This window comes from Epinephelus fuscoguttatus, linkage group LG13 (genome assembly GCF_011397635.1).
Source record: "Epinephelus fuscoguttatus linkage group LG13, E.fuscoguttatus.final_Chr_v1".
NCBI lineage: Eukaryota > Metazoa > Chordata > Actinopteri > Perciformes > Serranidae > Epinephelus > Epinephelus fuscoguttatus.
The window spans coordinates 6,639,884-6,663,670 of record NC_064764.1 but is presented as its reverse complement, the minus strand read 5'-3'; the positions used below and the strand labels follow the sequence as shown (position 1 = coordinate 6,663,670).

General features: G+C 41.6%; 1 protein-coding gene across 7 annotated transcripts in view; it reads right to left on the bottom strand.

Moving 5' to 3' along the window:
* Positions 1-1,061: 1,061 nt before the first annotated feature.
* mlphb (melanophilin b) overlaps positions 1,062-23,787 on the bottom strand; it is a 68,948-nt gene continuing 46,222 nt past the window's right edge. For 4 of the 7 annotated variants that reach the window (XM_049594256.1, XM_049594262.1, XM_049594260.1 and 1 more), the window contains 8 exons: positions 16,843-17,145; positions 13,101-13,241; positions 12,932-12,997; positions 9,116-9,164; positions 8,493-8,587; positions 1,752-6,374; positions 1,519-1,643; positions 1,062-1,078 (listed from right to left, as the gene is read on the bottom strand). In XM_049594256.1, coding sequence (XP_049450213.1) covers positions 6,348-6,374; positions 8,493-8,587; positions 9,116-9,164; positions 12,932-12,997; positions 13,101-13,241; positions 16,843-17,145 — 681 coding nt within the window. In that variant the 3' untranslated portion in view covers positions 1,062-1,078; positions 1,519-1,643; positions 1,752-6,347. The remainder of the gene's footprint in view (positions 1,079-1,518; positions 1,644-1,751; positions 6,375-8,492; positions 8,588-9,115; positions 9,165-12,931; positions 12,998-13,100; positions 13,242-16,842; positions 17,146-23,787) is intronic. The other 3 variants (XM_049594258.1, XM_049594257.1, XM_049594261.1) reach the window with 3 other exon arrangements.

Here is a 23,787-nt window from a genome sequence, read left to right as displayed (position 1 = left end):
AAGGTAAACCAGTAAGAGGTAACTTATCGAGGGATTTCTTAAATGTGGTTTAAAAAGCTTATTTAATATTTTATCCAAGCTGAAACTTCTCACTTTTAACGACAATTCTGTGTTTTCCTCTTATTATGTATATCTTTATACAGTATGAAGATATCCAATAGAAGTAGGCAAGCTAGCAAGGCTAACAAAAAGTGGTGTCTGATGTCTCCCTATTGGTGTGGTGGCTGCAGTTTAAACTGCAGGTCACATGATGCACCAGAGCTAGGTAGTAATAATTTCTCCCAATACTGTATACTGATGATAAAAACAACTTTAATCATACTCTTAAATAAACTTAACAAATTGACATTAAAACATTAAAACTGTTGCTTCTAGTATTACAGTGTAGGTAGACATGTGGTTTGTCCATACCTTAGCAGAAGCTGTTGCTCGACTGCTAAGAGTAGGTACAATCAATGTCAAACCCTGTAATATGTTTTTCAAACACTCCTGTATGAAAAAGTTAATGAAACTTCTCAAATGACCAAAACCCATGTGAACACTAGAAATAAATGAGAACACAATAGATACTCAATCATCCATAGAATTTCACTGTGTAATCCAAACATTGCTGTCAGTCTCAGCTGTTGGTTTGTAAACTCCGGCTGTAATGAAAGCCAGATGCTCATTTCTTCTTGCAGCTTTTCGACCAAACCTTCCCACAGGTCTGATCCCTCTGCTTGTATACCAGGAGGCACTGATGTCTTCATCTGGACACCACAGATAATGGAGGGACATGGAAAGAAGAGACAAAACAGATTCCATTACATAAAAGTCTCAAAAACTGGCTTTATTATACCAGCCAACTATGGTAGTCCCAACTCAAACCAAAAAACTAACTTAACCCCAAAAATTGCTATAAAATTTGGCCCACTACTATTGTGGTGACGAAAAGCATACTAAGAATATGGGAAGAGGAGGAGTTAGGATCCCTCACCTCTGGTAATAAGTGAACCTGCTTGATGAGATCCACTCAGGGCTTGACTCAGCAGCAGCAAGACAGCACACAGTACCACACACACCCTCATTGCAGCTCGACCTGGAGTGAAAAAACAAACATAAAATCAGTCACATCTAAACTCAGAACATAGCGTTAAATATCAGTGTGTCGCTCATAATGAGGACCATCAGAGATGAAACATGTAGGAAATATAATTACTGGATTGATCTGTGATCTCCACTGATAAAGTATATTATAAGAAAGTCTTACTTTTTCATCAATTTCATTTAATTACCAACACAGACATCATTGTGTCAACAGTAGCAAATCACTGGAACATTTAAAATAGCTTGTCATGTGCATTGTCTCTACTTTGGATTGTTTTTCATGCACTCATTTTTTAAGGAAGTTTTCCCTCTTAATCTCAGCAGACTGTTTGAATTGACTTTCTGGCTCCTCACAGGCATCTCTTCTGATCCTAACAATATTTGATCTGATTTTGCATCTCACAGGAAAATTGAACAAATTTGAAGACTTACTGTTTAGAAGATTCCTTGTCGGATAGTTTGCTGAGCCAAACTTCACTGGCTGCCTGGATGTAAAAACCACGGGAGCTGAATAGGTACAGGAATGAAGACTGAACCAGAGAAATCCTTCTCTTCTTCTAGGTGTGACAGGACAGCCTACTGTAAAACCCACTGACTAGACACAAGCAATTACTGTGGTGAGACTAAAAGACGAAAGACTGCGTTGTCTCTGAGCCACTTCTCACCTGCTTTATAAGGTGGTTCCTCTGAGGTTCTGGTGTCATAATCTATCAGCTGTTCCATCATATCTTTATTCCAGCAGGAGGGGCAGCAATGTGTTGATATGCTGACGTCACCCACTCCTAAAGAACAATATGTGATACACAGTATCAGACACAGACATTTTTTTATAACAGTGATTTCTGTTCTTCATTTCCCATAGTCATCCCAGTCAAACACTACCTGTCTGGTAGAGATGTGCGGATGGCGTTTGAGCGCACCCGAATCCTCGTGCACTCATCAATCATCCACCCGCCACCCACCCGACGTAATTATCTTCCAAAATTTAGAGACCCGCACCCAACCCGCGCCAAACATTTAGTTACATTTAAATTATGTCCAGCCATTCATGCTCATTTGCTTTTCAAAAAGGTGCATTTTCTTGACTTAACTTGTTGTCTGCCCAAAGATTTCAACCAGTAAAAAAAATATTTTCATAGAGGCAAAAGTTTTCATAAACCTAAACTGTAGCTTATATCCTGGAACCAAACTCCTGGAGAGGGGCTGGACTCTCACCTGTGTTTGGAGATGCCAAGGATAAGAGGTGCTGGGTGGGTGTGAGAGTACTTACAAACTCCTGGCTGAGCGTCACTGTGTTGGAGTTCTCCCTGGGTAACAAGATGGTCTCCTGCAACTGCAAATCCATGAGAAGAGGTCTTGCTTATGCACCAAACAGCAGCTCGGAGCACCAGGCCTTCTTGGAGTCTCTGGGTGGTGTCCTGGAAAGGTACCGACTGAGGACACTATAGTTCTTCTGGGGGACGATAATGCTCATATGAGCAAACGATAGAGAAACCTGGAGAGTGATCACTAGGAGAAACAATCTGCCTGATCTGAACCCGAGTTGTGTTTGATTATTGGACTTCTGTGCTAGTCATGGATTAGCCATAATGAACACCATGTTTGAACAGAAGGTGCTTCATAGGTGTAATTGGTAACAGAACACCATGAGGCCCCTATTCATGAGGTCTTCAACTCCCACATCCAGGAAGAATTTTTCGTGCATCCTCAGGGACATAGGGGACATGGAATAAGAGTGGGCCATGCTCAAAACCTCCATTGCTGAGGTGGCTGCTTAAGTTGTGCCTGTCATGGCAGCAACCTAATAACCTGCTAGTGGACACCTGAAGGAGGCCTTTTGGGTTTAGTTTGCTCAGGGCTCTCCTGACGCAGCAGATAAGTATCGATTGGCCAGAAGGGTGGCAACTTTACCAGTTGCCAAAGCCAAAACCTGGTTCTGGGAGGAGGTTGGAAGGGCTTTGGAGAAGGATTTTTGATTGGCCTCGAAGAAGTTCTGGCAAACTGAACCATGCAATTACTGTATAAGAAGAGAGTAAGTGCCTCCAAGTCTGAGGCCATAGTTCTGCCCTGGAAAATGGTGGATTGCCCTGTCTTGGTTGGGAGAGAGTTCCTGCCCCTAGTATAGAGGTTTAAGTGTCTCTGGGTCTTGTTCATGAGTGGGGGTAAAATAGAGTATGAGATGGACAGACGGTTTAGTGCAGCATCAACAGTGATGTGGGCATTGCACTATACTACCATGGCAAAGAGGGAGCTGAGCTGGAAGGCAAAGCTCTCAAATTACAGGTCCATCTATGAACCCCCTTACCGATGGCCATGAGCTTTGGGTAGTGACTGAAAGAATGAGATTGTGAATACAAGCGGTGGAAATGAGGTTCCTCTGTAGGGTGGCTGGGCTCAGCCTTAGTGATAGGGTAAGAAGCTTGAACATCCAGAGGGAGATCAGAGTAGAGCTGCTGCTTTTTCATGAAAGGGGCCAGTTGAGGTGGTTTGGGGGTTTGCCAGGCATATTCAACTGGTAGGAGGCCCTGTAGTCAACCCAGAAAACGCTGACAGGATGATAAATGTCATCTGACCCAGGAACATCTTGGGATCCTCCAGGAGGCACTGGAAAGCGTTGCTAAGGAGAGGTACATCTGGAGTACCTAGCTCAGTCTGCTGCACTCAGACCTGGCCCGAGAAGAGTAGGTGAGAATGGATGATTGATAGATATTTTGTGAGTCAGTTCATGTTATGGATATGAAAATGTTGTGCATGTCAATTTTAACATTTCTGTATTATAAATTAGTCTCTTTGGAATGTCCATTTCTTAAAATAATCTTGTTATGTTAAGCACCTTGAAAGCATCTGTCGAGTGCCCACTGGTGCGATCCTATACAAGGATCAAACAGGGATGTTCAGTCATGTAAAGGCATGACAACCAACAACTAAAATTAAAAATACATATAAATAAGAAGAAGACTCTGTGCTGATCCCAGGCCAAGGAACCCCAACAGACACGAATGAATGGAAGCTGCCAAGACTGTGTCAACAACAAAAGCATGATTTAAAAGAGATATCTCAGTTCTGCTGCAGGAAGAGGCAACAATGGCAAACAAATGCATGAAAGAACTGTGGTAGAAAATGCTGTTTGATGTTACATTTGTGATCACAAGGTCATAACTACATTAGTTATTAAAAAGAAAAAAAATGCCAGTGTCAGTTAAGTTTGTAAATAATTTAATTATACTAATGAGACAAACGATGTAACTGCATAATTAGAATTACACATATAATGAAAGTGAGGCTTTAACTGAAAATAGAATAAAAGAGAATACAATGTTAAACATCTACAGATGTGTGACTAATTCCAGGAAATCCTGTGACTGCAAAGGCCATATGATTTATATCACTGTCATTTAGTGACTCTTTGTAACCTGCATGGAAGCTCCTGCATTTGTGTGTTTCTCTGCTCTTCATTAATTTAGGTTTTTTCTTTAGTTTGTCATCCATTTGTATGTGCAAACAGCTAATGGAAATCATTAAACCATCTTCAAATCAAAAATATGGCTATTCCTTTATCATTGACAACATAAACATTTATAAATGTGTATTGTGCACCAGTAACTTTCAAATAGTTCCTATTTAAATCACTGGTGACAATAATAAAAAAAAAAAAAATCATTTAAGCTTTTATGACATGAATATGAGAGAGAAGAAAAGATTACACAAGTCAAAGTTGAACATAAATGCCATTTTGATATTGTGCCATAGTATTCACAAGGAATGTGCATTGATGTCTATATTTATTTGATTCATATACATCACTATAACTTTAACTAGCCATTATGAAACTTGCTGTACTAACTATGATATCATTCAAATGATGCAGATAATTTAGCCTCACAACTATTTCTGAAGATATTAACAAAACATCACAAAATGTTTAAAATAAGAAAAGAAAAAGAAATGTAAAAGTATTTCAAACAGATTTGTAGTTTCTTATTGCACTGTATTCTGAATGGCTACAAATAGCACAATTCAACATGTTGCTTTAATCTGGAAACAATTTCATTAAGTTTTATGTTTTCATTTGTACCATGTGAATATTAGAATAAATACCTATGGACTTCAGATTACAACTGCAAATGCATATGCGTTTGCACATTAAAGGGAGAGTTCAGATTTTTTGAAGTGGTGTTGTATGGGGTACTTATCCATAGTCAGTGTATTTTCAGTTAGCATATGCCCAGTTTGGAGAAGCAGACTGGAGTCCAACATGGATGCTATGTGGATGGGGGTCACCTTAACATCACCTTAAAAAAACTCCCACCTCAAAAAATCATTATCCGTTTAGGTGTACGCTATATTGAGAATGTTTTTACTGCTTTACTTTTCTGTCAGACAGCCTGCTCTGATGGGGAAACTGTCAGCGGCTTCAGTTAAATACTTTCAAAGCCACCAGACTCTATCAAGAAAAACAGTATTTTTAGCTCGCTGAACTCGGGAGCTTCTGATCTACCACTGCCTGCATCAGTCAATTTGTCTTATTGTTTGACTTTGGCGAATCTGAACTAACCCCTCTGAACACCAAAGTCACACAATAGCACAAACTAGCTAACTGACTGAAACAGCAGTAGACCAGCAGCTCCTGTGTTCAGCAATGTTAAATGACTGTTTTGGCTGGCTTTGAAGACAGTGATATAATGGCCTCATATTCCCGTTACCGTCTGACATTAAAGTAAAGTAGGGAAGATATTTTAAATATAGTGTACATTTAAACTGATATTGTTTTTATTAGGTGGGATTTTTTTAGGCAGCTAAAATATGTTTTGTTTCTGACTCCTCTGCAGCAGTACATTGCTTAGCTTTCATGTCGGACTCCAGCCTGCTTATCTAAACTGGGGGTGCTGACTGACATCTACTGTATGTAATATACTGTCAATAGATAAGTGACCTATACAACCCCACTTCAAAAAATCAGAACTTTCCCTTTAAGGTGAACACATTAACTTGGATGTTAATGTATGCAAATCATAAGTGCAAACTAAGATTTATATCTAGCAAAGTTAGTGCATATCATGTATCACTCCAGCATATAATATCAATAGGGTATGGATCTATCCCAATAAAATAACACAGAAACATTTTAAATATAAATGTAAGCACTCCCATCCCAGCTGACAATCTCTGAATCTCTTTCATTCCAATTGCAGTTTATGACAAACTGTAATAAATGTTGTCACCAGAAAAACTCATCAGTCATATAATGCTCAGCCTCCTCCTCATGAGCCCTGCGTCATTACTGGTTTCTGCAAACAGACAGAGACAGACAGAAAAAGACAATGATTGGCTGTTTAATAATTAGGTAATCACTGATGTCATGCTTTGATTGGGTTAATGATTTTCGTCAGCTGTGAAATCATTTATAGCAAGTGAGGCACAAACAAACACAACAGGAGCTAGAATAAGACTAGAATGTCTTTGTGAACCTGTTGATGACTTATAAGTCATTGTCTGAGATGTGACAGGTGTGAATGATTACTCAGGCTGAAGAAAACAAACTAACAGGAAATTGTCAACATATTTAAAGCACATTAAATCAACTGTACTCAATATTTCTTCTTAAAATATATGTGTAGAGAGGATGATGAATACTAAACAGATAGTGATAATCAAAGAAAAATGAAAGCTCTCATTTAACAGAGAACTACTGTAAAGCTGTAGCTTTGCTCTCCATTGCTGAAGACTGGACCACAGCTTAGCACCAAGACAACAATGTTCTTGTTGCATTTGGCCAATAAAAGTTTAAGAATTGCAAAAAGTGCTTCAGTTAGAGTTGAGAGGATTTCTTTTTTAACACGATACACCTGAGACATATATTGCATGGCTGTCTTTCAAATCTGTATCATTAACCGTAAACACTTTTCATAAATCTTGGCAGTCAAATCAGTGACGCCCATACAGACTGTGGGATGCAAGCACATGTGTTTTAAATTCTCATAAGCTAAAACGTACACAGGCTATTTAAGGTAACAGTAAACAGCCATATAGTTTTCATATTCTTAACACTATTGTTTTTTTCCTCAATCTAATTTAACTTGCCATGTTTCTTCATTCTTTTGGCAGGATTCATGCACTGCTTTATTTGAAGTCAGGCAAAACAAAACACTCAAGCGTCTGCACATGTTAATTATTTAAGAGCTTGTGTAAAAGTAAAAACATACATTTTCAATAATGCAAGAATTGCACAGAATTAGTATATTCGATTGAAACAGAAGAAGCAAAAAGAAAATAAAATACAATTCTCTAAAACCTCTACAAAGCTTGATTGGAAATGAATAATCAGGCGACCCACAGATAAAAGATGGCAAAGCCCAGTGTAACCAGTAAATGAAGAGTTCGTTTCCAACAAAAGAACCATTTTTAAAAATAATTTTGAAGGAATGGTGTGACATTTTGGGAAATACATTTATCTGCTTTCTTGCCAAGAGATAAGAGAAGACTACAACTAGCAGCCAATTAGCTTAGCTTAAAGACTTGAAACAGCTTGCCTGACTAAATCCGAAGGTAGCAAAATGTGATATCAGCAACTCTAAAGCTCACTTTCTTACTGGTTGTAACCACAGTATGGGAACAGGTAGTGGCGTAAAGGGGGGGTTATTTGCTGAACTATGTCTTGGCTGTAGGCAGTAATTTCTTGGACTTCTTAAAGGCCCAGACTCACCAAACCAACATCAAAGAACCAGTGGAGATAAAGGCTAACTGTTGCGTAGCCTCATGTTGCCTGTGTCTCCGCCAAAAAGTTGCATTTAAACATCTAAACAATTCCAAACCGCTTATGCAAAAGAGCTTAATGGCTAAAAAACAATGTTACCTAACATAACAACTTCGTCTTTGGCCATTTCTTTGCTATACGCTAAACTGCCAATTAGACTTTCTGTCACTGTCGGTGTCCAAAGACTTCACCGCTGATTCAACATGCTGAATTGCTGCTGCGGGACACATCACAAAAACTAGAGAGATTGACCCAACCATGGTATGTCAGGGCCATCATGTGTTAATTAGTGAGTTTGTAAGCAGATTTTTGTACCTTTGGAAAGAATCAGGCTAGCTTTTTTCAAGCCTCCAGTATTTATGCAAAGCTAAGCTAATCGCCTTCTGGCTCTAGCTCACTACTTAACTTGCAAACATGAGATTGCTATTGATCTTCTCACTTAACTCTCAGCAAGAAAGTGCATAAATATATTTCCTAAAATGTATAACTTCTAGACGTTTAATATTTTTAAGACAGACAATCCCAACTGTTTTTTTTGTTTGTTGCTATAAACACTTTTGACAGTGTAGATAACTTTTTTTCACAAATGGAAGCTACATAATATTGGAACTGAACTCTTCACCGCACCCAGCACCGTAGAGTGGGGTCATACCGCACAGGTAGCCCTGGTCTTGGGCTTGGCCACTGGGTTCCTCTGAGTCAGGGAGCCCCTGTAGAGGGAGTTCCTCACAAACCTGTCCACCTGGCCTGCAAACATATAGCAACTACATTGGACATCTACTGGCTCTCTTTTTTAAACTTAATACAGTTATAAAGTCAGATTCCAGTTTCCTTTGTAATTTTCTTAAGAACCTAAAATTGTAAAATTACAAATTAATTTGACCAACAATAACATTATTGGAAAAGTATCACTAGGAAAGTGAAAAAGAAGCATTCAGTCTTTTCTGAAAGCTGCTGGTCAGGAGTCGGTGAGGAAAGATCAGAAATAGCATTGAAATTGCCCCCCTAGGCAATCACATAATGTAAGGTAAACAAATTATACCTCCAAATGTTACACCATTCATACTACAATATGCCCGTGGGAATTCTGCATGTTGAGAATTTGATTATCTGACATACATCTGGGAAAATTAAAACTGCAGTACAATAGGACACAGTGTTCACCAGCTCACAAAATAGATCACCATGTTCTGTGAATTTAATAAGGTTAAGATGTTTTGAGTCGGGCGAAAGGCTCTAGGGATCATGCTCAAGGGCAGCAGGGTCGGTTCTTACTTGTGGGAAAGTTGTGGGAAAGTCTTCTTGCTTGGATCGGGATCGCAGACTAGAAGACACCAAAGCAGGAAACAAACAGAGAAGGAAAAAAGTGAGAATGTGAGAAATATATGGCCCATCAGCCTTTTTGGCACCTTAGAAGGAACAAATATTTATCAGAGACAGACCTGCTTAAGAGACAGAAATCATCTGATTGGTTGATCTGAATCTGAGAGGGCAGAGCCCCAGGACTCAGAGTCAAATCCAAGACCACCATGTCAAATCATTCGGCTTGTTTGAGATGAGCCTGATCTGTGCAGTTGTGATCACAGTTTTGTTGAGTACATTACATAATGGTTAGTGATTTTGTCTGACTTGCTCTGGAGCCTCAACTGTGTGGTGAGACATTGTAATCTTGCAGGACGATGCACACAATTTTGCAAGAGCGGTGAGAGTTGCAGAAGCGAGATGCTTGATGGGAAACAACTTGTCAGTAGATAGAACTAAGTGCTCTTGTTGAGTGTTTACCCCATGCTATTGACATGCTATGTTACCATTTACAATTAAAGGACAACAATGACAATTTTTTCATTACTATTCCACAAGAACATCAGCACCAACAAATGTATTTTATGAGTACACTATAAGCAATTGCTGTTAAATTGCTTCTTTTAGAAAAATATATGGAAATAATTTGCCATCAACTCCTGAAGGGAATTCATAAACTATCATTTGGAAAGCAGTTTTTCCAGAGGAGGACACACAATTTGGAGGACATGTGCTACACATCAACCAGTCCTACTTCATCAACATCAATCGGGTCTTGCATCTCCAAAGTAGACGATAATTAAAGTCTTATTTTCTTTGCCAGCACCTTGTTCATATTGCCAAGAATGTTTGATGTCAAACTCATGCACAACACGCTGTCCAGCTAGTTTTAACATGATAGTTACCAGTGAGATGGAGATTTGAATAGCTCAGTTAGCCTATATTTATGGGCATTTTTCGTTGATTTATTTTGGTTACGTTAAAATAATGGTTTGCATCTTAGGAACGATATTCTCATTAATATATACTGATATATTGCTATTGGAATTTCTTTATTTCCTAATACTGACATCGGCCTAAAAAAATCAAGTATCAACGAGGCTCTAATCTCAGGTTTGGTCATGTTTGGTAAGGGTTGGGGGAAGTCTCTGACAATCAAAATTTAAGTAAGAATCTTACTTAATTGTCATAGTTCAAAGCAGACACTACTAAGCTGTTTTTGTTTGCTCCTCAAAATCTCACGGGCTCATTTCTCTATGTTGTCCAACAGGACGGCAGCAGTATTCATGTTTAAATAAATGCATATAATTTTGATCTCTTCTAAGTCTTTATTGTTTGTTACGCATAGTATTCACAGAAACGCATAGTTTAAGCAGATGTCTGTAGCCCACAGAATCATTAAGTTCTAATGTTAACTGCGTTGAAGACTGATAGTTTAGAACTGCCAAATTGCCTGTCTACAGTATACTGTTAGGATGTAAAGCAACACCCTAAACTGAATGTCACTGTAAATCCAAATAATCACAGAAATATGCTGCATTTATTTCTAAGGTACTGTGAAAACGTTAAACAGTATAGATAGCCTACTGTAAAATTATGGTATATTGCTGGCTTCTGTGCTGCCAGCTTGTTACTGTTATTTTACAGTTAAAATATTTACAGTGTAAATTTCTGACATCAAAGGAATAGTTCACCTGCAAAATGACTATTTGTATGAAAATTACTCACTGTGTGTTACCTTGAATTCATGATGAAAATTTTGCTTTTCTTGCATGCCTCCATGGTGATTGAAGAATCCCAAAAAGGTGAACAGTCTTTATGAAGTGAGGTAAATGGGGTCCGCATTAAACAACAGCAAAACTATAAATAAACACATGCATTTTAAAAAATCTTACAGACACAATTTACTTCACTTCACGAAAATGTTTTGTGTTGTGTTTTCTGTTCCGTTAATTTTGACAGCTATTTTAGATTTAGTTTAAGTCTTAGTCTTGAGACAAAAATGCTCATTAGTTTTAGTCACATTTTAGTCATTTTTATCCCCTCATTGTTTGAGTTCAGTTTTAGTCGACAAAAATTCAAAACATTGTAGTCAACAAAAATTCATGACATTTTAGTCAACTTTTAGTTGTTATGTTTTTTTAATCCTTAAACTAATCCAGTTAGGCTAATTCATGTATCAGAAATTACAATCAAGGTGACAGGTTGTATAAAAATTTCATTAAGACACTTTTTTTTCTACAACTACAAATAATTTCTGCACACTTACAAACTGTCATTTCTCCAGCAGTGTTTGACAGGTTTAAGGGGTGATTTATGAGCACACACTTACTGATCATCATTTGAAAAGCTCAACATGTCTTTATCTATGGTCTCAAAAACTTTGAAACCACAAATAACTAATTTAAGACAACTAAGATTTGTATCCAGGTTCAATGTAAACTCTTTGATCTCACTGTTAAGAGGCAGAGAAATAACTTTATTAAAGCCTGAATTCTTTCTTGGTCTGCAACATGTTAGTCTGGAGGTGTAATCTCATGTCTCACAGAGTTAGTGATTAACACTAAACCTTTAACTCTGTCAAAGAAAACTGAGCCTCCTTCCTGCCTGTCAGCCAGCATCAAACCATAAACCTTCCTGAGACAGTCTGGATTTGGGTTCAGTCTTGCAAGGATCAACAGATGTGAAGTCCGGTGGTCAGTAGCTGCTTGCTCTGCGGCCGTTTAGCAGCAGTTTAACAGCCTGTTGCTCATGCGGCATTTGAAGATAATTACAAGCACGGCTGCTCTCAACTTTCACTGTCCAATAGTTCACCACTACCATTTTTTTGTCACATCTTGTCTCATCAATGACAATGAAACATAGATCTCGTCTTAGTTTTTATTATCAAGATCTGTTTTTAGCTCATCATCATCTTGTCTTCCTCATGGAAAAATGATTGTTGACAAAAAGATTTTGTCATAGTTCTCATCAACAAAATTAACACTGCCGTTCACCATGGAGGGATTCGACAAAAACCAAGTTCTCCTCACAAATTCAAGTGTTGAGTAATTGATATAAAATTGGTCATTTTGCAGGTGAATTTAAAAAAAAAAAAAAAAAAATTAAACTCATTTGTGCATTCTCAATAAATGCAAACTGGTCAAAACTGCTGACTGAAATTGTTTTGAAAAGTAACAAGCAGTTATGTCTTTTACATGTAGTTCATCCCTCCTTTATTGATTTGTTTTAAAATAAAGAGACACTAATTTGTCGTGTTTTGATGTCAGTGCTGCTGCTGTTTGTTTTCCTTATTTTTATTTAAATATCCTCTGACTTATTAGGAAAAAAAATAACATATCACATAACACATATGTTTGAATTTATACCAAAGTACTGATAATCACAGTCACAGTCGGTGTTCAACATGTCTGTCTTCATTCAATTATAGAGGGATTTCTATTGCATCAACCTTTTCAGCAATAAAGAACATTTAAATGCTACATTTGCAACTGGAAATCGAGTCAAGACAACTCTGAGCTGTTGGACTTCAGGCACACTTTTTGATATTTCCCTCAATTGTATTCCGCTACGCTCACCCACTTTTCAAGACAAGCCACAATTTATCTCACAGTAATCCAGTAGGATTAAATCTGCCGCTCTGTGTCCAAAAAGAAATCCAGTATGCACTTGTTTGATTTAATACAAAGTGAAATCTATTTTATGCATGCAAACATTCTCATATAATGATTTTAACCAGCTCTGACTCTGAAACGCTGGCTACAACTCAAATAAAATAAACGTCTTTACCCTTCTTTTATCCACTGGCATGCCGGCAGCATTCAGGGCAGCAATCCTGTTCTCTATGTAAGAGACCTTGGGGTAAAAAGAGAAATGTTGACTGTGCAACCTTTTGGCTCTTTAAAACAAATTTAATATGCCAGCTAAGCTTAACTCAGCTTTTGTTTTTTTTTCTTACCTCACTCTGGGCGTTCTGGACGTTGGCAGCTGCCTGGGCTACCTGGTCCTCCAGCTCAACCAGTAAGGCTGTTGAGCCTTTAAAGCTTGCCTTTGATCCCTCCTCTAGAGGGTGCAACTTCCTTTCCAGGCTCTCTGTTGACTGGTTTGTTTACAACACAAATTTCGAGAAATGAAACAAACAAACAAACAAACAAGCAAAAAGTGAGTTTGTTTTTCACATAAAAAATTGATATGGCACTTTTTGTTGGGGAGATGGGGCTTTGTATGCCGTTATTAAAGAATAGACAGTAGGAAGTTGATAGGAAATCAAGGGGAGAAGGATTTGAGGAACGACATGCAACAATGTTTCTCGGAGGACTCCACAGATGAGTATGTTCAAGGTCAGTGCTTTAAACACTAGGCCACCAGTGAAGTGCGTCAAGTCTCAAGTTATGAATACCAAGTCAAAGTCAAGCCGAATCTTTCATCAGTGTTAGTCAAGCAATTCTCAAGTTTGCGACTCAAGTTGGACTAGAGTCAAGTCATGTGACTCGAGTCCCCCACCTCGGCTTATTAGCCACTTAGCACAATAATTACTATATTAATTAAGGTTCATTAGTACGGTTTGTATTTCTCTGTAATGTAGCACAGTAGGGCATTAACAGAAAAGTCGATTTGTCGACGTGTCGACATCAGTGGCACAAGTCGACACCCCCCGGGAGGAGTTGTCAAGTCGTGTGTTTTTTCCCTCTCGCTGTCTCTGTGTGCTTGTGTACGGAATGCAATTGCTGCCTCTGATTGGCTTACGCTGATACTTTATCCTTGAACATACTTGGGCGTACTATAAGCGGAGCAGACTCCGCGATGAAAGTCCGCAGTCATTCGGGCTTTCATAGTCGAGCGCACTTCCGCGTTGTAGTTTCCTGTAAAAATGTGAAAATACATGCCGAGCAGTCACTGGTGCGTGGAGCGGAGTCCGCACGGTCATAAAATCTGAGCTTTGAGCGCACAGGGCTCGCGGACATCCGCTTTGAGTCTGCGTGGACCTCCGCAGAGTCCGTTCCTCGTACATTCCGCCCGAGTATGTTCAGGCCTTGACAGACACACATCACATGTGTGGAGATACTTCACTGTCAATGTGATGGCATCATCAAATGACTTGTCGTCTCGACTTCGACTTTATTGACAGATAAGTCAACCTGTCTTACCCTGCCCAAAATATATAATTTAATAATTAATTTAATATTGTGAACATGGGGGCTTATGGCCCTAAATGACGACTATTGGTCGACTAGGAAAATTCTTAGTCAGGGCAGCCCTAGAAAAAAGTAAAAAAAAAAAAAAAATGTTGATAAGTAACAAGAAATGTCAGCGCAAAAACATTGAAGGTATGTTTGAAGTCATTTACTGTCACTGTTACATAGTATTTACGATAGAGAAAGTGTATTGTTCAATTCTAAAAGGTCCTGATGGTTTTAGTTGCCTAAACTTCCCAAACCTGAACTACAGAGATGGTGGATTAGAAAAACCCTTGTGGTATTCTTTCTTTGTTCATTTCTTTCTTTCCTCTCCCTTCATTTTAAACAGTTTGAGCCAACTACTAATGTGGTCCTGACCATAGACTGTATATAAAAATGGACAACGTGTCTCCACTAACCCCTGTTGTACAGAAGCTAAAACATACTGGATAAGTTCGCTGCCATCTTCCCATGGTGACCCTCATTCAGTGCCAGAGTCTACGCAGTAGCAATCTCTGCAGTGTCTAGTTTCCCACCCAAACACAGTGCCACTGAATGCAAGCCACCGAATAGCTAATACAGCTGTCAATCATGTTGTAAAATCTCTGTTTTATAGCATCAAATAACTAATTAAAACCAAACTCAACAGAAAAACGAACACTTGAACATACAGCAGGATGATAAAAAGTGACAGAAGTGACAGAAACCATCTTTGGGAAAAAATACATCCGGCATGTACTTTTGAGTTTTTAGTTTGGCCCATGTCCCCTCCACTAACAAGGAGAGCAGGCTTCATGATCTATATTGCAGCCAGCCACCAGGGGGCGATCAAGATGTTTCAGCCTGGGGTGTCGGTGACTCAGTGGTACAGCAGGCGCCCCATGTACAAGGCTGTTGCTGCAGCGGCCCGGGTTCGAGTCCAGCCTGTGGCCCTGTGGCCCTTTGCTGCATGTCATCCCCTCTCTCTCTCCCCCTTTCACACTTAACTGTCCTGTCCATTAAAGGCAAAAAATGCCCAAAAAAAATATCTAAAAAAAAAAAAAAAAAAGATGTTTCGGCCTCACTTTTGGGGAGCTGTCATGTTGTCCATGTTTATATGCAATCTATAGACCTGACAATAGGGGTGTCAGATCAGGCCCCCAGTAACGCAGCTCAGCCTTACTTCAAATTTTTCCAGTGGCCACGTGCAGTATTGCAGCGAAACAATCCCTGCAACCCAGAAAGGCATTATGGACTACCATTATAAAAGAGACGTCTGTAAAACTGTTAACAGGACACTTCAAACTGCAAAGAAGGTTGATTATGATTTTTTCTATTATTAATTTTTGGTCCATGGAGGTTTTATTTTTGTAAAACTTTCCACAAGATGATGAAAAGTCCAAAGCAAACCTTATGGAGAGATTGAATTTCCAAATCAGCCATATCATTCAAACCAGTGGTTCCCAACGGGTTAGTTGCAGTCCAAAACTGGGTCAGGGGTTCATTCTGTATAACCACAAGTGACTCGGGATCGTGTCAAGTTTGTAAAAGACACACCTTTTTTTAAAGTACAGTGAATTTCTGGCACAGAGCTTTTATTTCGAAGTGCTGTTTCCTGCTGTAGAATGAGTGACTAACGGTCAGCTACTTGACAGAGACGGTAAACTAGCTCAAGGACATGACCAAACGCAGGTGTGATTCTGAATAAATTAAACTGCGTGGACCTTGAACTATTGACTAAGAAGAAATCTGGACCGCGTAGCTGAACCAGTTGAGAACCACTGATTTAAACACCATTAACCTCAGCAGCAGGACTTGAATTACTACAATGGAACAAAGTCTTCGTATTTATTATATGAACCACAAGAGTCACTCTTCCATAAACAGCAAGACCTGTAGTGGCAAGTAGTCATTCATACCTCACCATAGTCAGTGAAGCACAAAAAAGCTATCTGGCTTGATAATAAGAAGAACAGAAAGCAATGGCTGCTGGGAGATCAGAGGTCATGCTGGAAACAAGACTGTCACACTGCAAAAGAAAACGGCTTCACAAGTTTGGCCCTCAACAGGTTAGCCTCAGAACAGTGGGATTTGCTTGTACATGCTAGTGTTATGTGAAACTTTAAATCCTTAAGAGAGGGCATACAGTTTGAACAGGCCTACAGTTCTGTAAAAAACACAATACCATTACTCACCTGAGTACTGTAGCTTTGTTATTTCAAGGGAAAGAAATACCAGTGAAAACAGTTCAGGCAGCTTAGCACATCAGCTACGAAGGAATTATTTTTCAAGTCCATTCTGTGTTTTAGAAAATCTGGGAGTGATGGTTGCACAGGAATAATAAATGCTAAGGCTGAGTGACTTGATTTATGACTACAGTATGTGCTTGCAGTTTTTTTTTAAAGAACAGAATGTGCAATGATCCAGATGTGCAGTACAGTATGAATGTTTCTGATGAACTTTCTGGCATTAAATGCTTGTGTATGAATTTTACTTTCCTCTGCTCATGTTCTGCTCATTTAATTCTACCATAAATATCTCTACCTTCTGAGAGTCAGTCAGCCGAGGTTGCTCCTCCTCAAGTCTGCAGAGAACAATGCTTGTTCTGGATGAGGGCCTGGTAGGTATTTTGGTGGGCTTTGCATCTCCCTGTGGGCCCCTCCATGCTGGGATTTCTTGGGAGGAGTGTGGTCTGCTGGGCTCGTCCTCATCAGAGGTTAGGCCGTGGTCACTGATGTTGTCTGTCATTTCGTGCAGCTTCTGTCTCAGTTGCTGCTCTTCTAAGTCCACTTCCTCCCACTGAGGAAGAGGAGAGGTGCTGTTTGGAGTCAGAGGAGCCTGACTGGTCTGTAAGAGCAAAGCCGAGAATATGTGGCTGAGAAAATTCATCTATGCCTTCAGTGAACATTTTTATTTTGTGTCTTTATTTCATTTAAAACACACTGGTTGAGTGACAGCTGTTGGCACATGCCTTAATGGTTTAGCTCTTCAAATAACATGGTAATGTTTGGGATAGGTGTCCATATGGGACAGGCCTTTAATTCCTTTCACACAAAACTGTTGCTCAGCAAAGATGGGAAATCCATCCATCCATCTATCCATGATGGATGGATGGATTAATCTGGGTCGCAGGGCCAGCTGGCCAAGCAAAGCAGCACCCCAGATGTCCCTCTCCCCAGCAACACTTTCCAGCTCCTCTTGGGGGGGGACCCAAGGCGCTCCCAGGCCAGATGAGATATGTAATCCCTCCAGCATGTTCTGGGTATGCCCTAGTGTCTCCTACCAGTAGGATGTGCCCGGAACACCTACAACAGGAAGCACCCAGGAGGCATCCTGATCAGATGCCCGAACCACCTCAACTGACCCCTTTTGACGTGAAGGAGCTCTACTCCAAGCTCCCTCCGGATGTCAGAGCTCCTTACTCTATGTCTAAGGCTGAGCCCAGCCACTCCACGGAGAAAGCTCATTTTGGCAGTTTACCCTTACCCTTACCTTTTTTAACCACCTCAAAAGAAAGCATCTGAAAGAGTATGCTGACAGTCATACAGTGAGGGGATCCCAGGTTAGTGCATCAGCAGCAGCTGTTGTTCCATTTATTTTATTTTATTTTTTTCTACTTTGTGATGTTTATCCTTTAACCTTTAACCTTCTCGGTTAAATAAAGGTTAAATAAAAAAAAAAAATAAAATGTTTATTAGAATGTTACATAAATCTACCTTAGAAAACAGCATGAATAGAGTAGTTTTGAGGATTTAACTGTTTAAAAATATCAAAACAAAATGTTTATTTTGGGAGTTATGCAAAATTCCCTCAATGTACTTGAATGAATCTTAACCATGTCAAAACTCCAGCGGAATGTTCATACTATTGGAAACGCACACTTGATTAAAATCTATGTGAAAAGGTACCACTAGTTTTTAAATGAGGAAATTAGTTTGGTTGTATTCTTCAGTATCTTACAAAATAGTATGAAAAACCAACATGAAAAAGAACCGTGATATGATTGTGGATTGTGATTCTGCCTGCAAAATATTGTGATATGACACTTTCGCCATATTGTAAACCCCTGTTGCAAACAATGGCTAACTTTGCTCGAACTTATGTTGCTAACACCATCTTGGTTTTCCAACTTTTACTTGTATGCGGTCAACTTAGCTGTGATGTGATTTCCAGCTCCAACCTCTGACTTCAGAGGTAAATGGAATGCAGCATTAGCGAATGATTAGTTGACTGTATGTAACCGACTGTGATTAGGCTAATCGTTGACTGTCCAGCTGTGTTGCCCTACTTTGTGCACAATTCATATTGGCCAAGGGCCCTCCCTCCACTACTGACAGGCCTGTGAATTTAAACAGGAAGTAGCTGGTCTAGGTGATGAATAGATGCATCGTACAGTACATTGATGCAAGAAAACACCAATGCTCTCCAGTTACTATACAAATCAGATGGACATTAACACAGACGTGGCGTGTGCAGACTCTGCTATGACAAAACCGGCGGAACATGTTCAATATGCAGATTGACTTAAGATGTTCCTTGCCACAAGAGAGAGAGAAAAGGCCTGAGTCTAGCAAATATTGCTCTCATTTGATGCAGAATAGCCACTAATTACGAGGCGAGCTTCAGTTGTGTGTTCGTTTACGGTTTGCTGTTTTTGTGGTTTGGCTCATTCTCTGATGACATTGGTGTGGATTTCAGAGCCCACGTCCCAATTAAAAACAGTCACCAAACCCACATGAGACAACACTGTTGATGAGAGAGGGATGAACATGAGTAACTGTGTGCTCCTCTTCATTATCAGAAACAATGAGCTGCAAATACACTACATGATTATTACCACTGCCAAGGTTTGTTAGTTTGTCAGCAGGATTATGCAAAAACCACAGGCTCAGTTTTCATGAAATTTCTTGGAAGGGTGAAGCATGGGCCAAAGAAGAGCCCATTAAATTTTGAAGCTGATCTGAAACATGGGGAGGATAAACAAATTGTTTTTAACTTTTGGTAACATTGCAAGAGAAGGCATTTGGCCTTGATGGAGGTCTGTGCTCTCTGAGTTGCCTTCTAGTTTCTTTCTGTGCCAGCTCAGGAAGTTCAACCTGCCTCAGGAGCTGCTGACAATTCTACACTGCAATAATCCAGTCTGTTCTCTGCACAGCCATTACTGTGTGGTTTGGATTAACCACAGAACAGGACAGGAACAGACTACAACAGTAAGAACTGTGGAAAGAATCACTGGTGTCAGCCTGCCCACCATTCAGAACTTGTACTCCTCCATAGTAAGAGAACTAGCACGTACCATCACTGCAGACCATCACACCCTGGACATAACCTGTTTCAGATTCTCCCCTCTATATTTGTATACGTTACAACTTACTGAACACTTGACTTGTATATAAACATAGGTTTTTTCATAGGTTTTTTTATGGTCATTGCTGCTTTATTTTATTTATTTATTTTTATATACTATACTATATACTATATACTATACTACTACTATAATCCCCCCCTGAGGGGCAATTCAATTTTCAATTTTTTCACTCTTTACACACACACACACACACACACACACACACACACATATATATATATTATATACATAGATCGACAAACAACAGAGGAAGGCAGTGGTGATAGATGTAGCAATCACTAGTGACTGCAACATCAGGAAGGAAGAACACGAGAAGCCTGAAAAATTCCAAGGGCTGAAAGAGCAGCAAGAAAAGATGTGGGGGATAAAGGCAACAGTGGTGCCAATGGTAATTTGAGCACTCGGGGCTGTGACCCCCGAAATGGGGGAGATTCCAGGTACAACATCTAAGAGGACCAGAGCTTGAGGAAGACACATCACCACCCCATGGGGGTGGGTGTGTGTGTGGGGGGGGGGGGGGTGTTTATATATACACCGGTTTTTCCTTTCACATAATGATACCTGTATTTGTTCATCGTTGTTTTCCTTGTTCAGTTGTTGTGTGTATTAATGTGTAAGTTCCCTGAGAGTGATGCAAAAAAAAAAGAAAAAATATTTAGTACATACTTAGTTCTGATTCTGAATATTAGAAAAATTAGATTTTTTTTAAAAAAACAAAATAATCAAAAAAACAAACAAAAAAAACAACAGTTCATGTTTATCTCTACTATCAGGTTAAAAGAAAGGTCACGTACATTCAGAGGTTTGGACTGTTTAACTACACTGAGAAAGTTTCTGTTTAAAGCTGCAGTGATACATGTTTATTGGCCACTTGTGGACCATAATGGGCCGTAAACATAACACTTATGTATCACTTTATAAAGTTGTCATAGGTTGGTCATTAAGAGCAATATGTTTTGCTTTAGACAAAGTCATCTGGCACTGTTCATATAAAAACAGTGATTAGTGCATCTTTAAGGCTGCCATGTCAATGTTTTGTTTTATCATTAACAAGAATGCCCTTAAAGAGACCAGAACCAATAATGATCTAATCTTGGTAACCACTATACTAACAACTGTCTCTCTTCACCAACAGGAATAAGAACAAAAAAACACAAAGTAGAGAAGAAGGCCGTCACACATCATATGGTTCTCCTGCATGTGTCTCAGCCAAGCCCCCGTATACATATGGAAACATGGCAGTCAGTCAGGGGTCACTCCAGTATAGTCTGTGAAGATGAGGCCAAGTTCCAATATATCTCTGCCTTAATCCTCACAAACTTTAATTAACATCAGCTGTGGATGCAGCAAGGAAGAGTGAATGCTGCAGAGTGCAAGTGGCTGTCTGAGGAATGGGACAAGACATTGTGACATCATATGTTCCTTGGGAACATCCATGTCTGTGGCCTGTAAACTGTAAGATTCATAATTCATGTGTAGTTTAACAGTAATAGTTTAATTAAACCCAGGCCCACCACCCGTAGAGGGATCCAGAAGGGTTCGGTGCAATGTGGATTGGGCAGCAGACCAAGGCGGGGGCCTTGGCGGTCTGATCCTTGGTTACAGAAGTTGGCTCTTGGGACATGGAATGTCACCTCTCTGGCGGGGAAGGAGCCGGAGCTTGTGGAAGAGGCTGAGCGTTACCGGCTAGATATAGTCGGCCTCGCTTCAACACATAGTTCCGGCTCTGGAACCCTAGTCCTTGAGAGGGGTTGGACTCTCTCCTTCGCTGGAGTTGCTCCGGGTGAGAGGCGGAGGGCCGGGGTGGGCTTTCTGATAGCCCCCAGACTCTCTGCCTGTACGTTGGGGTTTACCCCAGTAGACGAAAGGGTTGCTTCCCTGCGCCTTCGGGTCGGGGAACGGGTCCTGACTGTTGTCTGTGCTTATGCACCGAACAACAGTTCAGAGTACCCACCCTTTTTGGAGTCCCTGGGACGGGTGCTGGACAGTGCCCCAACCGGGGACTCCATTGTTCTGCTGGGGGACTTCAACGCTCACGTGGGCAATGACAGCGGGACCTGGAGGGGCGTGATTGGGAGGAACGGCCTGCCCGATCTGAACCCGAGTGGTGTTCAGTTATTGGACTTCTGTGCGGGTCGCGGCCATAACTAACACCATGTTCAAACATAAGGATGTCCATCGGTGCACGTGGCACCAGGACAGCCTAGGTCGCAGGTCAATGATCGACTTTGTAGTCGTATCATTTGACCTGCAGCCATATGTGAAGAGAGGAGCAGAGCTGTCAACTGATCACCACCTGGTGGTGAGTTGGATCAGATGGTGGGGAAGACGTCGCGCAGATCTGGCAGGCCCAAACGAACAGTGAGGGTCTGCTGGGAACGCCTGGCGGAAGAACCTGTCCAGATGATCTTCAACTCCCACCTCCGGGAGAGCTTCGACCGCGTCCCGAGGGCGGAGGGGGACATTGAGTCCGAGTGGGCCTTGTTCCACTCTGCCATTGTTGAGGCGGCGGTCGCGAGCTGTGGCCGCAAGGCCGCTGGTGCCAGTCACGGCGGTAATCCCCGAACCCGCTGGTGGACACCAGAGGTGAGGGGAGCCGTCAGGCTGAAGAAGGAGGCCTACAGGGCATGGTTGGTCTGTGGGTCTCCGGAAGCAGCTGACGGGTACCGGCGGGCCAAGCGGAGCGCGGCGGCGGCAGTCGTGGAGGCAAAAACTCGGGCGTGGGAGGAGTTCGGTGAGGCCATGGAGGAAGACTATCGATCGGCTCCAAAGAGGTTCTGGCAAACCGTCCGGCGCCTCGGGGGGGAAGGCGGCAACTTGCTCACACTGTTTACAGTGGGGGCGGGGAGCTGCTGACGTCAACTGGGGACATTGTCGGGCGGTGGAAGGAATACTTTGAGGAGCTCCTCAATCCCACCAACACGTATTCCAGTGAGGAAACAGAGACGGGGTCTCGGGGGCGGGTCGTCCAATTTCTGGGGCAGAAGTCGCCGAGGTGGTGAAACAACTCAGAGGCGGCGGAGCCCCGGGGGTGGATGAGATTCGTCCCGGATATCTCAAGGCTCTGGATGTTGTAGGGCTGTCTTGGCTGACACGCCTCTGCAGCATTGCGTGGACATCGGGGGCAGTGCCTCTGGAGTGGCAGACCGGGGTGGTGGTCCCCATTTTCAAGAAAGGGGACCAGAGGGTGTGTTCCAACTACAAGGGGGTCACACTCCTCAGCCTACCCGGTAAGGTCTACTCCAGGGTGCTGGAGAAGAGGGTCCGGTCGATAGTTGAACCTCGGATCGAGGAGGAGCAATGTGGTTTTCGTCCCGGACGCGGAACCGTGGACCAGCTCTTTACCCTCGCCAGGGTGCTGGAGGGGGCATGGGAGTTTGCCCAACCAGTCCACATGTGTTTTGTGGATTTGGAGAGGGCTTACGACCGTGTCCCCAGGGGCATCCTGTGGGGGGTGCTCCGGGAGTATGGGGTGGGTGGCCCCTTGCTAAGGGCCATCCAGTCCCTGTACCGAAAGAGCACGAGTCTGGTTCACATGGCTGGCAGTAAGTCGGACCTGTTCCCGGTGAGGGTTGGACTCCGCCAGGGCTGCCCTTTGTCACCGGTTCTGTTCATAACTTTTATGGACAGAATTTCTAGGCGCAGCCGAGTGGTGGAGGGTGTCAGGTTCGGTGGTGGGAGAATCTCGTCCCTGCTTTTTGCGGATGACGTGGTCCTCCTAGCTCCATCGAACAGTGACCTCCAGCTCTCACTGGGGCGGTTCGCAGCCGAGTGTGAAGCGGCTGGGATGAGAATCAGCACCTCCAAGTCCGAGGCCATGGTCCTCAGCCGGAAAAGGGTGGATTGCCCACTCCAGGTCAGGGGGGAGGTCCTTCCTCAGGTGGAGGAGTTAAAGTATCTTGGGATCTTGTTCACGAGTGAGGGTAGGATGGAGCGGGAGATTGACAGGCGGATTGGGGCAGCGTCAGCAGTGATGCGGGCGCTTAACCGGTCCGGTCCGGTGAAAAGGGAGCTTAGCCAGAAAGCGAAGCTCTCGATTTACCGGTCGATCTTCGTTCCAACCCTCACCTATGGTCACGAGCTCTGGGTAGTGACCGAAAGAATGAGATCGCGAATACAAG